General features: G+C 38.7%; 1 protein-coding gene across 6 annotated transcripts in view; it reads right to left on the reverse strand.

Moving 5' to 3' along the window:
* Window positions 1–221: 221 nt before the first annotated feature.
* CNOT1 (CCR4-NOT transcription complex subunit 1) overlaps window positions 222–13,589 on the reverse strand; it is a 97,302-nt gene continuing 83,934 nt past the window's right edge. For all 6 annotated transcript variants that reach the window (XM_020282693.2, XM_020282690.2, XM_020282694.2 and 3 more), the window contains exons 40-49: window positions 13,189–13,437; window positions 11,702–11,865; window positions 11,393–11,510; window positions 10,030–10,131; window positions 7,299–7,472; window positions 5,809–5,958; window positions 3,966–4,146; window positions 1,812–1,944; window positions 730–864; window positions 222–569 (exon numbers count right to left, since the gene is read on the reverse strand). In XM_020282693.2, the coding sequence (XP_020138282.1) occupies window positions 491–569; window positions 730–864; window positions 1,812–1,944; window positions 3,966–4,146; window positions 5,809–5,958; window positions 7,299–7,472; window positions 10,030–10,131; window positions 11,393–11,510; window positions 11,702–11,865; window positions 13,189–13,437 (1,485 nt within the window). In that variant the 3' untranslated portion in view covers window positions 222–490. The remainder of the gene's footprint in view (window positions 570–729; window positions 865–1,811; window positions 1,945–3,965; window positions 4,147–5,808; window positions 5,959–7,298; window positions 7,473–10,029; window positions 10,132–11,392; window positions 11,511–11,701; window positions 11,866–13,188; window positions 13,438–13,589) is intronic.

Here is a 13,589-nt window from a genome sequence, read left to right on the forward strand (position 1 = left end):
AATAACTTGGTGATTTCCAAGGGCCCTTGTCCACATTAAAAAAATAAGTTACATAATATTTATAACTGGCTTTCTGCTGTTCTTTGGGACACCAGGAATGTCAAGACATGGGACCCATGCCCTCGGACAAGTAAGTGCATGGCGCTGCCTCTTGATTACAAGGTACCAGTTTATGTACTTGCCCTGGACACAGTTTGTACAAACCCAAGAAGGTCCAGACAAAGGTTTTCTCTTTCATGTATTTACACAAGTTCAAAATGATATTCACAGCATCTTCTAAATTTTGGCCATTAGTCAAAAAAAATGCATTTAAACTTTGGAACGTGCCCACATAGACAGGAGGCTGGCCCCAGCAGTCGTTGGGGCAGGTATCCGAGAACCAAAGGGCTCGGAAAGTCAGGAAGAGCTGAAAGGATTCTTCAGTCAGGTTATGAACTTGATGTGATGGGACCTCCAGACTGACACGTTTACAACGGAGATGTGGTTCCATCTAACTGGCACCTGTCCCTTCCATTACTTGCTGAGCCTGCTTCTGTCCCATGCAGCACTGTGCAACCGACTGGAATAACCTGAAGGAAAACAGTTACAAATTTATCTGGAAAAAAAGTTTAGCCTCAACGGTATCTTACATCTCATTTTCTTTAGCTACTAATCACCAACACAAGCTACAACCATGGTTTTGATTATCTTTCCTCATTTCTAGACAATTAAAAATTGCTTGTAACTCACTTTTCGATTTCTGGGGCACAGTGTACAAACTCGTGGTTCCAGAACTTAAATGCTGGATTTTTAATCAGCTCAATAAAGGTAATAAGAAGACCCCAAGGATGTGGCCTATTTACAATCAACCGTTCCAAGAGAACCCTGGAAGAGGGGAGAAAGGGTTAATACAAAGAAAAATACAAATTCATTAAACCACATGAAAAAGCTTTTACCAGTAGTAAAGACTGGATTCTGCTTGAAATACCTTGCTCTTTTACTTAGATGCTGTTATCCTTACTACTCTCAGAGCTGTTGAGAATTACTATGGTGTGGGGAAGCCACCCACCTAAAGCCCATAGAGTATGGCACACAAAAAAATAAAGTTTTAGAATTATTTCCTCACTATTAAGTGCATGTGTAAATTGGTAAAATTTTTCTGAATGGCGGTAAGTATTGGCTTAAATATTTGTATCCTTTCACCTACCAATTGTACTTTTAAATGTCTCAGGACACAAGAACAAAGATTAAATAGAAGGTTTACTTCAGTTTTATATATAAAATCAAACAAAATGGGGTATTATCTAACCATCTAATAAAATACTAGTTAAATTTTAATGTATGAATACCATATTTAGCGCCATGGGTACTACTATTAGGTGAAAGTTTAAAAAGTCCCACCAAATTTTTAAGTATGTATGTATATCTACCACTAGAATCTACCTATTTCCCAATCTCTCCAATGCTATATACAGTCCAACAACGTGCAACAGATTCCTTCTGTAAAGAGTGCACATATGCCTGTTTTCCTGCTTAAAATCTTTTAACACAGAGGTAGTGAGGAAATGTCCAAGGTCCTTAACTGTGTGTGTAATGGGCTTGCATGATTCAGGACTAGTTAAAAATGCTGCCACCACCTCGAGGTATAAATTATTCATTTCAGCAATGAGTAATGTATAATTTTCTACTTGTGATTTGTGTCCATCAGACTATTAGGAGAACATCCATTTTGTTCACAACTGTATGCCACATTTAATATATTGACAACTAAAAGATGTTCACTGAACACAATGTATAGAAAAAACCCCAAGCATTCAAAATGAAGTGGTTACCTTGTGATCTGTTCCTGGATAGCTTCAGTGTTGGCCTCTGCAAAAAGGTACAGCATAGTGCAGCTGAAGTAGTGAGTGTGGCTATTTGGGTACCGCAGCTGGTTTGCAATTGCATTCAAGAAGAGGTATCGACCTAGAAATTAAGACACCTCTGCTTAATAAGGACTTGCTCTAAAAGGCCAACATGGGAAAGAAATAGTTCTGCCTGGCTAGGGTTTAGGTTTCTGATGGAGGCTTTCAAATCTTTGGTTTAAACCAAAAGTCCTCAGCACCCCAAGGAGCTTTCATTTCTGTGGGCTTTATTTCAACATTTTCCACATTAGAAATTAAGATGTTAGCTGCTACTGGAAAAAAAAATTTGTAAGTTTTAGAAAAATTAAGATTTAATTTTTCTCCCAGTCTCTCACACTGTTGCCCCAGCTAGACTGCAGTGCCATCAGCATAGCTCACTGCAACCTCAAACTCCTGGACCCACCCTCCTGCCTCAGCCTCCTGAGTAGCTGGGAATACAGGTACCACCATGCCCAGCTAATTTTTCTATTTTTTTTTTTTTTTTTTTTGTAGAGACGGTATCTCATTCTTAGGCTGGTCTCAAACTCCTGACCTCAAGTGATCTTCCCACCTTGACCTCCCAGAATGTTAGGATTAAAGGTGTGAGCCACCATGTCTGGCCTATTTGTTCATTTTTTTAAAACAGACCTACTATATGTTAATATAAATATTACTAAAAAGTATTTTCTAAAACAACTTAATAAAGAGGTATCACTAAGTTTTTTTTTTTCATTTTGCACAGCTCTTTAATTTTCTGCTTCCACATTTCATCTGTTACAGTATATTACATGTAGCCTCTGGAAAATTCTATACTGACAAAATGAGAATAAAAATAAAAAGTTGTCTTATGCTGAAAATAGTTTCGACCTTGAAGCCCTCCTAAAAGGGTCTTAAGGACACCCTTAAGGATTTCCCAGACCACACTTTGAGAACTATATACTATCTTAGAATAAATATCTTAACTGGGTTTGGTTGTCTGCCTCTGCTTGATTACTGATGTTTGTAAGGCTGTCACAGTGACCCTTAACATTTCCCTAAAGGCTATCTTATTCTTAGAGCTGAGTCTGGAAGTAATGGTATTCTTCTTTGTTAAATCTTGACTTTAAGCTATCTCAAATCCCTTCTAAATATAAGCATGCAGTATATACTCAAGATTAATTAGCCTCTCAAGAATCCACAGCAAAAGTAGCTGTCCTTCTGAATCATGTGTGCTAAAATGAGGAGGACCATAAAGCTAGCTAACACCCAACTGGGGTCTCTATTATAAGAATGAACATAAAGGACCAAAAATGTAGCTCAACCAGGAAATCTGCAATAGGAGTTACACTGTGAACTTTTCATTAATCTTTATACACCTAACATTTAAGAGGTTGCCTGGCAAACAAGCTACAATAAATGCTGGTAAAAGGCAGGCTAATAAAACAATGTAACGAGCATAGTGTAAAGAGACTACTAAAAGAAATGTTTTTTTTCCACACTAAAATACTATAGTAATGGCTGGCCCGGTGGTTCACGCCTGTAATAGTAGCACTCTGGGAGGCCAAGGTAGGTGGATCGTTTGAGCTCAGAAATTGGAGACCAACCTGAACAAGAGTGAGACCACGTCTCTACTAAAAAACCCAAACAAACAAACAAAAAAATAGAAATTAGCTGGACAACTAAAAAAAAATTATTATATATATAAAATTAGCCAGGCATGGTGACACTTGACTATAGTCCCAGCTGATGGGGGGGCTTGAGGCAGGAAGATCGCTTGAGCCCAGGAGTTTGAGATTGCTGTGAGCTAGGCTGACATCATGGCATTCAAGCCTGGGCAAAAATGAGGCTCTGTCTCAAAAAAAAAAAAAAAAAAAAACTATAGTCATACATACCAAAATACTACCTGATATAAGAGGATTCTGCATAATTCTTTCCTTCATGCTTTTCTATATTGAGCAGATAATGTCCAATGAAAAATAAAATAACCAGCCGGCCCCTATAAATATACTGACAGAACATTCTCTCTTGTGACTAAAGCACACACTATATTTTTGTGACGAGACTGGTTTAAAAAAAAAAAGGGCCAGAGAACTATACTCTGAAAACTGGCAGGTTTCAACTCACCCTCGGTGTCCAAGTCCACAGCCAGGTTCTGGAAGATATCCATGTGTGCTGAGTGGGTGATGGTGCTCATTGAAGGTGTGCTGCCCTTGTTGTGGATGTGTGCAATGGCCTGAGTTCCTACATAGAGCACCAATGCATTGATGAGCTGGAGGTTGTAGCGATTGCCAGGCTCATTGGATACCTTAAATGAGCAAAACAGAAAGCTCCTTGTACTTACTCCCACAGAGGACTGATTCTAGCACCAATAGTTCTAAACCCTTCTTATGCCTTCATAGAAAGGCTGAACTGCTCTCTCAATATTCATTGTGATTTTAATAAATGCAGGCACTTGCTTGAGTTTGTGAGGTTATTTAACAAATACCCAGCTGCACCAAGGGTGGTTTATCAACAAGGGAAACATGATTTACTTCAGTAAGGCAAAGCTGCCATCACTATGCTCATGGCATAGCTCTAAAGTTTACAAAGTTAAAATATGCACTATCTCAATTATAATAAAGATTTGGAGAGGAAGAAAGTTGTGGTTGCAGGGTATGAAAAGATCGGAAAGATGATACAATTTCAAGTCATTCAATATAGCAAATTGAATATAGCACATTGACTTCCACATTAGAAACAAAAATTTTTTCCTTGGGGCCATAGTGTTTTATTACAAAAACAGAATAAAAACTTCTACAGCACCTTTCTAATTTAATGAAAATTTGTTATTTTTGTTTTCTATGCATGAGTTATATGCAACTAGAAAAACAGTTCAAGCAGTTACCAAGGTAAAGAGACATGTGAGTTACATATGCTTCACAAGGCCCTGGGCTCAAAACTAGCATGAGTTACATACGTACAACTCACATGGCAGTTAAAGTGTTAAACAAGAATGCATTTATCGGCCGGGCGCTGTGGCTCACGCCTGTAATCCTAGCTCTTGGGAGGCCGAGGCGGGTGGATTGCTCAAGGTCAGGAGTTCAAAACCAGCCTGAGCAAGAGCGAGACCCCGTCTCTACTATAAATAGAAAGAAATTAATTGGCCAACTGATATATATATAAAAAATTAGCCGGGCATGGTGGCGCATGCCTGTAGTCCCAGCTACCCGGGAGGCTGAGGCAGAAGGATCACTCGAGCCCAGGAGTTTGAGGTTGCTGTGAGCTAGGCTGACGCCACGGCACTCACTCTAGCCTGGGCAACAGAGTGAGACTCTGTCTCAAAAAAAAAAAAAAAAAAAAAAAAAAAGAATGCATTTATTGGCCAGGTACGGTGGCTCACGCCTGTAATCCTAGCACTTTGGGAGGCCAAGGCGGCGGATTGCTCAAGGTCAAGAGTTCAAAACCAGCCTGAGCAACAGTGAGACCATCTCTACTATAAATAGAAAGAAATTAATTGGCTAACTATAAATATATATATAGAAAAAATTAGCCAGGCATGGTGGCACACGCCTGTAATCCCAGCTACTCGGGAGGCTGAGGCAGAAGGATTGCTTGAGCCCAGAAGCTGGAGGTTGTTGTGAGCTAGGCTGACACCACGGCACTCTAGTCAGGTAACAACAGAGTGAGACTCTGTCTCACAGGGGAAAAAAGTGCATTTACTTAGAAAAATCTTAAGAGTACAATTAGGGAATAACTGTCAGCAATCTAACAGTCCGTGGCCTGGTTGCCTTATCCAAAGGTATAGCATTGTGTGCCTGATAAAATGAACCAGTAAAATATAAAAATCTAGTTAGGTTCACTCAACTGATAGAAATAACAATGTGTTTTTAAATCAGGTTGAAAACACTGACTTCCCAAACATACTGGATTGTGCATAGAAAGTGCTTTCTATGGAAGACGTAGTTAATTTAAGCCAAACCAAATTAACCTGCAAGTTGCTGCGCAGATCAGACAGAAAAGTGACTGGCGAGCGAGTTTTAAGATAGGAATCCAAATCCTTTTTGAACTGAGGTGGCATCACTCCAGTGAAATTGGTGAGTATCCGGGGTGCGATGTTAATTTCACTCAACATGTCCACCTGCCACAGATGAATATAGCAATCACAATTTGTAGGAATTGAAAGAAAATTTTATCTATGCTAAAGAGTGGTAGAATTTTTCTAAAACTATTTACACTATAAATGTCTTGAAGAGCAGAGCTGCCACTTTCTTAATTTAACCACTTTTTCTTTAATCAGAATATTTACAAAAAATGATAATGTCTCATTTTATAATGTATTTCCTTTCTAAGGATAAAACAAGTACCTTTTGTGGAGACGTCTAATTTGCACCATTAATAGATTTTTCCTGAACTCAGATTTTAAATAGGTGTTCCTCACTCACCAACAGTCTTTGAAAAGCAGCCTCAGCAGAACAAGATGACATGATACTTAGTATTTTTTTTAAAATGCATGTGAAAAAAGATTAGAAGATACATAAAAACCGTGGCAAAGTGCAGTGGTACATGCCTATAGGCCCAGCTACTCAGGAGGATGAGGCAGGAGAATTGCTTGAGCCCAAGAGTTCGAGGCTGTGGTACACCATGATCACACATGTGAATACCCACTGCACTCTAGCTGGGGCAACACAGCAAGACCTCAACTCTTTTAAAAACAAAACAAACCAAAAAACTATAGTAGCCATGTCAGGGTGGTGTGGTTTTAAGTGGTCTCTTCACTACATTTCAACAATTTAAACAAAATATAGTCAGCCCTCTGTATCCTCGGTATCCACATCCAACTAACCACAGACTGAAAATATTCAGGGGTGGGGTGTTGTTTTTTTTTTTAACATAGCATAACAACTATTTACATAGCATTTACATTGTATTACATACCGTTAAGTAATCTAGAGATATTTTAGTCCTTCCAACTCACATGGCAGTTCATATGTTAAATAATATAAAGTATATGATAAGGTATATGTAGGTTAATATGCAAGTATCATGCCACTGTATGTAAGTGACCTGAGTGTCCTAGAATTTTGGCATCTGAGGGAGTCCTAGAACCAATACCTTGTGAATATCAAGTTACAAGCATGTGTGAACACAACACTGGTGAAATATGTTTGTTCTGCAATTCTTTGCCACATGAGGTCCACTCAGCAAATGACTGATCTAACAACTGGGTTGAGGTTTTATAAATATAGCTGTATTTAATATCAACAATAATCTGAAAAATAGCAACTAGAAAAACACTGTGAACTAATATTCAGCAGCAGGAATAGCAACAATATCATATCCTATCAGGCTTTAATAACAACACTGTTTCTCCCAGTCTTACCTAACAAATAACTGTATATTGGAGAGTGGGAGTTAAACAGCCTGGAAGGGACTGAAATATTAAGATATAACTTTTCCTTGAACTGTATGGAACTTTACCTTCAGATTAGGAGTGAATGGGTCTGGGAGCCTCATGTTTCTTGGGAAGGCACTCAGGATCAAATTTCTTAACTGGATACAATTAGGTGGGATCACATCACAGAATCCATAATGGTAATCACAAAGGAACTCTGGGAAATCATGCAGAAGAACCAGCAGCACTCTTAAAGTACCCTATTGTTTAAAAACAAGAAAAATATTTGCATACTAAGAAAAAGGAAGTAATATTTTTCCTATTAAGAGTTTAACTCCAGTTTAAAAAAAAAGCAGAAAGCATACTTCAGTAACATTTTTTAGAAAGGTTACAGGCTTTAATTAACATTAACAATACCACAGGTAGATTTATCAAATATTTCCCTCTAGAAATCACGAAACAGAAGTTTATAGCCTTAAATGAATATGCTAGAAGAGGCTGGACCAAAAAAAAACTACAAGCAATAGTGTAAAGTCTATCTTTAAAAGCTAAAGAACAAACAGACAAACAAAAACCAAAGTAGAATAAAAAAGCACATATCGGCCGGGCGCTGTGGCTCATGCCTGTAATCCTAGCTCTTGGGAGGCCGAGGCGGGCGGATTGCTCAAGGTCAGGAGTTCGAAACCAGCCTGAGCAAGAGCGAGACCCCGTCTCTACTATAAATAGAAAGAAATTAATTGGCCAACTGATATATATATAAAAAATTAGCCGGGCATGGTGGCGCATGCCTGTAGTCCCAGCTACCCGGGAGGCTGAGGCAGAAGGATCACTCGAGCCCAGGAGTTTGAGATTGCTGTGAGCTAGGCTGACGCCACGGCACTCACTCTAGCCTGGGCAACAAAGTGAGACTCTGTCTCAAAAAAAAAAAAAAAGCACATATCAATTAAAACTTTTTTTCTTCCGTTTTTAAACTTTGAAAAGGGAATAGGGAATAAAAGCCAGAAAGTTAGTTCTTGGAAAAAATTAATAAAATTGGTAACTGCCTACCAATCAATTACTGATAGAAAAAGCACAAAAATTACCAATATCAGGAAATGTAAAAGGAACTATACTACAGATCCTACGGTCACAAAAAACAGTTTAACAGAATGTTCAACAATTCTTATGCTAATAAAACATATATAGGTAGTACACAGAACACCCAAGCAGCCTCAGACAAAGACTTGTCACAAAAGCAACTTTTATTAAAAGTAAAAAAAAAAAAGAATTTTGATGACAGTAAATTTTAAAGCTTCTGTTCTTCAAAAGTCACCCCTTCTTTGAAGGGAATGAAACTGCAAGCCATGAGATTGATTTGAATATATATTAACAGAGGGCATATATCCAGAATATATGAAGAACTATTTTTTAAAAGAAGAAAAATGCCAACAATCGAATAGAAATAGGAACAAAAGAATGAAAGAGGAGTATCACAAATGGGAGCTATCCAAATGGCTGATCCACACATATTAAAACTTCATTAAGGGCCGGGCGCGGTGGCTCACGCCTGTAATCCTAGCTCTTGGGAGGCCGAGGCGGGCGGATTGCTCAAGGTCAGGAGTTCAAAACCAGCCTGAGCAAGAGCGAGACCCCGTCTCTACTATAAATAGAAAGAAATTAATTGGCCAACTGATATATATATAAAAAAAAATTAGCCGGGCATGGTGGCTCATGCCTGTAGTCCCAGCTACTCGGGAGGCTGAGGCAGAAGGATCGCTCGAGCCCAGGAGTTTGAGGTTGCTGTGAGCTAGGCTGACGCCACGGCACTCACTCTAGCCTGGACAACAAAGCGAGACTCTGTCTCAAAAAAAAAAAAAAAAAAAAAAAAAAAACTTCATTAAGAAGTCATCAAGGGGCCTGGCATGGTGGCTCACATCTGTAATCCTAGCACTCTGGGAGGCCGAGGAAGGAGGATCGCTCAAGATCAGGATTTCAAGACTAGCCTGAGCAAGAGTGAGACCCCATCTGTACTAAAAATACAAAGAAATTAATTGGCTGGGCATGGTGGCGCAAGCCTGCAGTCCCAGCTATTCGGGAGGCTGAGGCAGAAGGATCGCTTGAGCCCAGGAGTTGAAGGTTGCTGTGAACTAGCCTGACACCACGGCACTCTAGCCCAGGCAACAGAGCAAGACTCTGTCTCCAAAAAAAAAAAAAAAGTCATCAAAGAAATGCGCCAGCCTCAGGTCAGGAGTTTGAGACCAACCTGACCAAGAGCAAGGCCCTGTCTCCACAAAAAAAATAGAAAAATTAGCTGGGCATGGTGCTGCACATCTGTAGTCCCAGCTATTCAGGAGGCTGAGGCAAGAGGATCGCTTGATCCCAGGAGTTTGAGGCTGCAGTGATATATGATGACAACTGCATTATAACAGGGCAATAAAGAGATATTATCTCCACACAATGTGCCCCCTTCCCCAGCTACCACAAAAAAGAAGTCATCAAGGAAAAGTATATCAAGTACACAACGAAATCCTACTACATGACTGCTAAAATGAAAGACAATACTAGGTTATGGCAAGGATGTGGGAAAAACAGTGACTCTGCATGCTGCTAAAAAACGTAAGCTGGTATATACAGTAAAACTGGAGTATTCACTAAAGTTGTACATACACCCTATGATCTGGATCCTAGTTATGCAAGTGTCTCATTTTTGCACCTTAGTGAATGTATTCATACTTTAAAGGCTTAATTCTTTAAAAATACCTGATATGCCTTCTAAAAGTACTTTTTTTTCTTTTTAGTTCTGTAAATTATTTTAATTTATAAATTCAAATTAAGTACCTTGTAGAGGATTTGCATAGGTTTGGTGAGTTCCACATTTCTAAGGAAAGGCGCTAAATACTTGAATAAATCAATCAGTAGCTGTGCATACATAGGCCATCCCTAAAAGAGAGAAATATACATGAGTCATAATTATACTCAGTTCTTGTTCTGCCATCAAGAGTTGCCCAGGCAATTACACTGTGGCTATCTTTTTCATACTAATATAGTGGAGAATACAAACATAAGTACCTCTACTAAATACTGATTGGCATGAAAAAGGCTTAATTATGGAGATAGTGGGAAATATTTGAATCAAATTGGCTCCAGAGATTTCAGTACATATTGGTCCTTGTGCCTATAGCAAAATTTAAAAGGGGAGAGGAGAAAACCCTGAGAAAATTTCAGATAGAACACAAAACACTTAGCCAGCTGAGACACTGACAACTAGAAGTCTGTTTTCTTAGTTCTTTGTAATTAAGTACTGGGTTTCAACCATTTCTTTTCCCAGTTCCAACTCCTGTCACATAACCTCGTCATTTTTACAACACGAATCCTCTATTTTTAGCCAAAGTTGGCCTGCTCGGTGTCCCCCAACCATACCAATTATGTTCAATTCACTCTTACATAATTTTATTCAATATGTTGTGTTCCTTCTTCCTGGAATGCCCTTATCCACCAAACAAAACCAACTTCATTTAAGGGTTATGTCACCTTCTTTTTTGCCAAGTTCACTCCAGCCATAGTAGTCACATTTCTTCTAATTTGAAGGATAGTACTTATTTGCCATTTAATTGCAAGATGGGAGAAAAACTTCTCACATTAGCTGTGCAGTATTCCCAATTAGGCTAAGAACTCTTTAACAGATCTTGATCATAATCCTTCAAAATAAAGTATCCCAGTGGTCCTCAACCTTAGTGTGAGGCCTTTAGCATTTAGAGTGAGAAAGTATAAAACTCGCAAGGCTCCAGAGCCCCATTATAGATTTATTCAAGTATCTAAGGCGGCAACTGAGGATTTCACTTCAAAAACAACAAAAAACCCACAAAACTTTGACTAGTATATAAAACAAATCATTCCTATGAATAAAAAAACAAAGCATTTATTACAAAAACAAACCAAAAACCTTGAGAGACTAACGCAGGTAGCCCACAATAGAGTTGGAAAAGCAACACCCTAATCACTCCCTTTTAAGGCAGAGCCAGTCAAGTATTTAAACTTCTCTCCATGACTTGAGTCAACACTAAATAGAAGAATTCCCAACTAAGGTTGGAAGAAGTACAATTACTATTAATACTAAATGACTAATAAAAATCTATAGGCAGTGCTAATAAGCCCCATGTAGTTATTGTCTTCATCTGTAGGAGATAAACTGCAGCCACACCTTCTGCTGCGGCGTATGTGCCAGCATTCTTGCAATAAATATCCGATGGGAGATCAGTTCAAGCCAGGCATATACAAAGCCAGGAGCTTTGGTAGGCCTCAAGATGTGGAATGTATTGCTGAAAGAAGAAAAACCTTAGTTAGAAGCATACTCTAACTTAAATATAGTGAACACGTGTGTATAGGCAATATCCAACTAAAATACAAGTCAACATGCCTCAAAATCCACAATAGTTCTACTCCTAAAATTTTACTACACTAATCCAGCAGTCATAAACAGGAAATCTATATCAAACACAACAATACTCACCAGAAAGCTGTAAGTGTCTGGAAATTAATGGTTTCCAACACATGTTCAGGTGCATTGAGTTCCAAGAGCAGCATGATAAAAATTCGATGGTAGGGAAGCTGCTGAAATTCACTTTGCCGAACATCATGATCCTGCAGGAGAACTCCCACTACTATACCAAGGACCTATACAGAACACACAGATTAGAGCTTGTAATCATACAGATAATTCACTTACCACTTTCAAGTCATGTTTTTTTTTTTTTTTTAAACCTTGCATTTTTAGCCCCACATTAAAGTAGAAGATACATACCATTTGAAAACAAAATTATATTCTGGCCTGAAGGGGCCATAAATTGGCTTGATTTGGCCTACACTGGTTTATGTGTTTTCTTTGATTTTATCATCCTTGGACCGCATCTATATGTATTTTCTCCATAAACGTCCAGTGGTTTTTCTAAAGCAATGGAAATCAGCATGGTCCCCCACATTTTACCATGTTAACACAATCTACAATCTAATTATTCTGGTCTGAAGTTAGACAGCTGGCAAATGGTTTAACACTTGGCATTTAGTAGGTAGGGGCCAGGGAAGCTTATATAAGCAGAGATGCCTCCTGAAGGACTGTCCTGCACTCCACTTGATCTGCCCACTGAACAGAGAGGACATGAACAACACATTTGTAATTTCCCAAATCCAGAACCTAAGTCCATTTTTTGACATATTTTGCACCATTTTAATATCCAAATTTCTAGGACCTCCCCTATGTAAATCAAAGTCTGTTATCATAGAACTGAAGATAATTTCCTCCAACTGACTTAACTATTAACAAAGCTTTTGAAACTCCAACTAGCTACCCCCAGAAAAATCAATAATTTGCACAATAAGTAGGTACGAAATTAAGATACTCACAGATGTCTAGCTGTTTTAATGTAATTAGCTATTATATTAAATTATTAAGCAGTGAACATTTCTTCTTTTTCTTTTTTGAGACAGATCCTATCTCTGTCACCCTGGCTAGCTGCAGTGGTGTCATTGTAGCTCACTGCAACCTCAATCTTCTGGGCTCAGCTGATATTCTTGCCTCAGCCTCCCAAGTAGCTGACACTACAGGCACATGCCATAATGCCCAGCTAATTTTTCTAGTTTTAGTAAAGACGGGGTCTCACTCTTACACAGGCTGATCTCAAACTCCTAGCTCAAGCAATCCTCCCACCTCAGCCTCCCCAGAGTGCTAGGATTACAGGTATGAGCCACCACATCTGGACAGCAGTGGAAATTTCTAGCTGCCCATTCACAGTGATTCTGTATAGGTGCAAATCTCATCCTATCTAAATATCTTCTTTCTATTTTAGTCAATACCAACCACTGACCATTAACATACTGAAAAGAACATTATGATCCTTTAGGGTAGAACATGTTTTGGGCAAGGGCTGGGCCTAATAATGTTGAGAACTACTGATAGAGACTTAAAGTATAGCAAGAATAAGGCAAGAAAGGATTTCAGACCTTGTTCAGCAGATTAATCTTTGTGACAGTGTTGGTGGCCTCCCCTGAGTGTTTCACTAGCAGTGCAATGAGTCGAACAAAGGCATCCAGGTTGTGATAGCATTTGGCTCGGATCATGGTAGGATTAGCAGCAGGATTGTGCTGCTGCTCAGCCTGAGCACGGTAACTAATTTCAACGCACATTTCAGTACACAGACGAAAGAACCTTGTTATGAGATCATCAGTCTTCAGTATTCCTTGCTGGTGCATCTACCATGGGAACAAAAAATAGACACAGTATTAGATAATACACAGAAACAAACTTCATACACCTTTAATTTTCACAATTAATATTCTGTCATTTGTTCCTATAGTTACATTTCTATTTCTTACATTATAAAAAAATGTCATTAGAAAAATTA

The sequence above is a fragment of the Microcebus murinus genome, chromosome 20 (assembly GCF_040939455.1).
Source record: "Microcebus murinus isolate Inina chromosome 20, M.murinus_Inina_mat1.0, whole genome shotgun sequence".
Lineage (NCBI taxonomy): Eukaryota > Metazoa > Chordata > Mammalia > Primates > Cheirogaleidae > Microcebus > Microcebus murinus.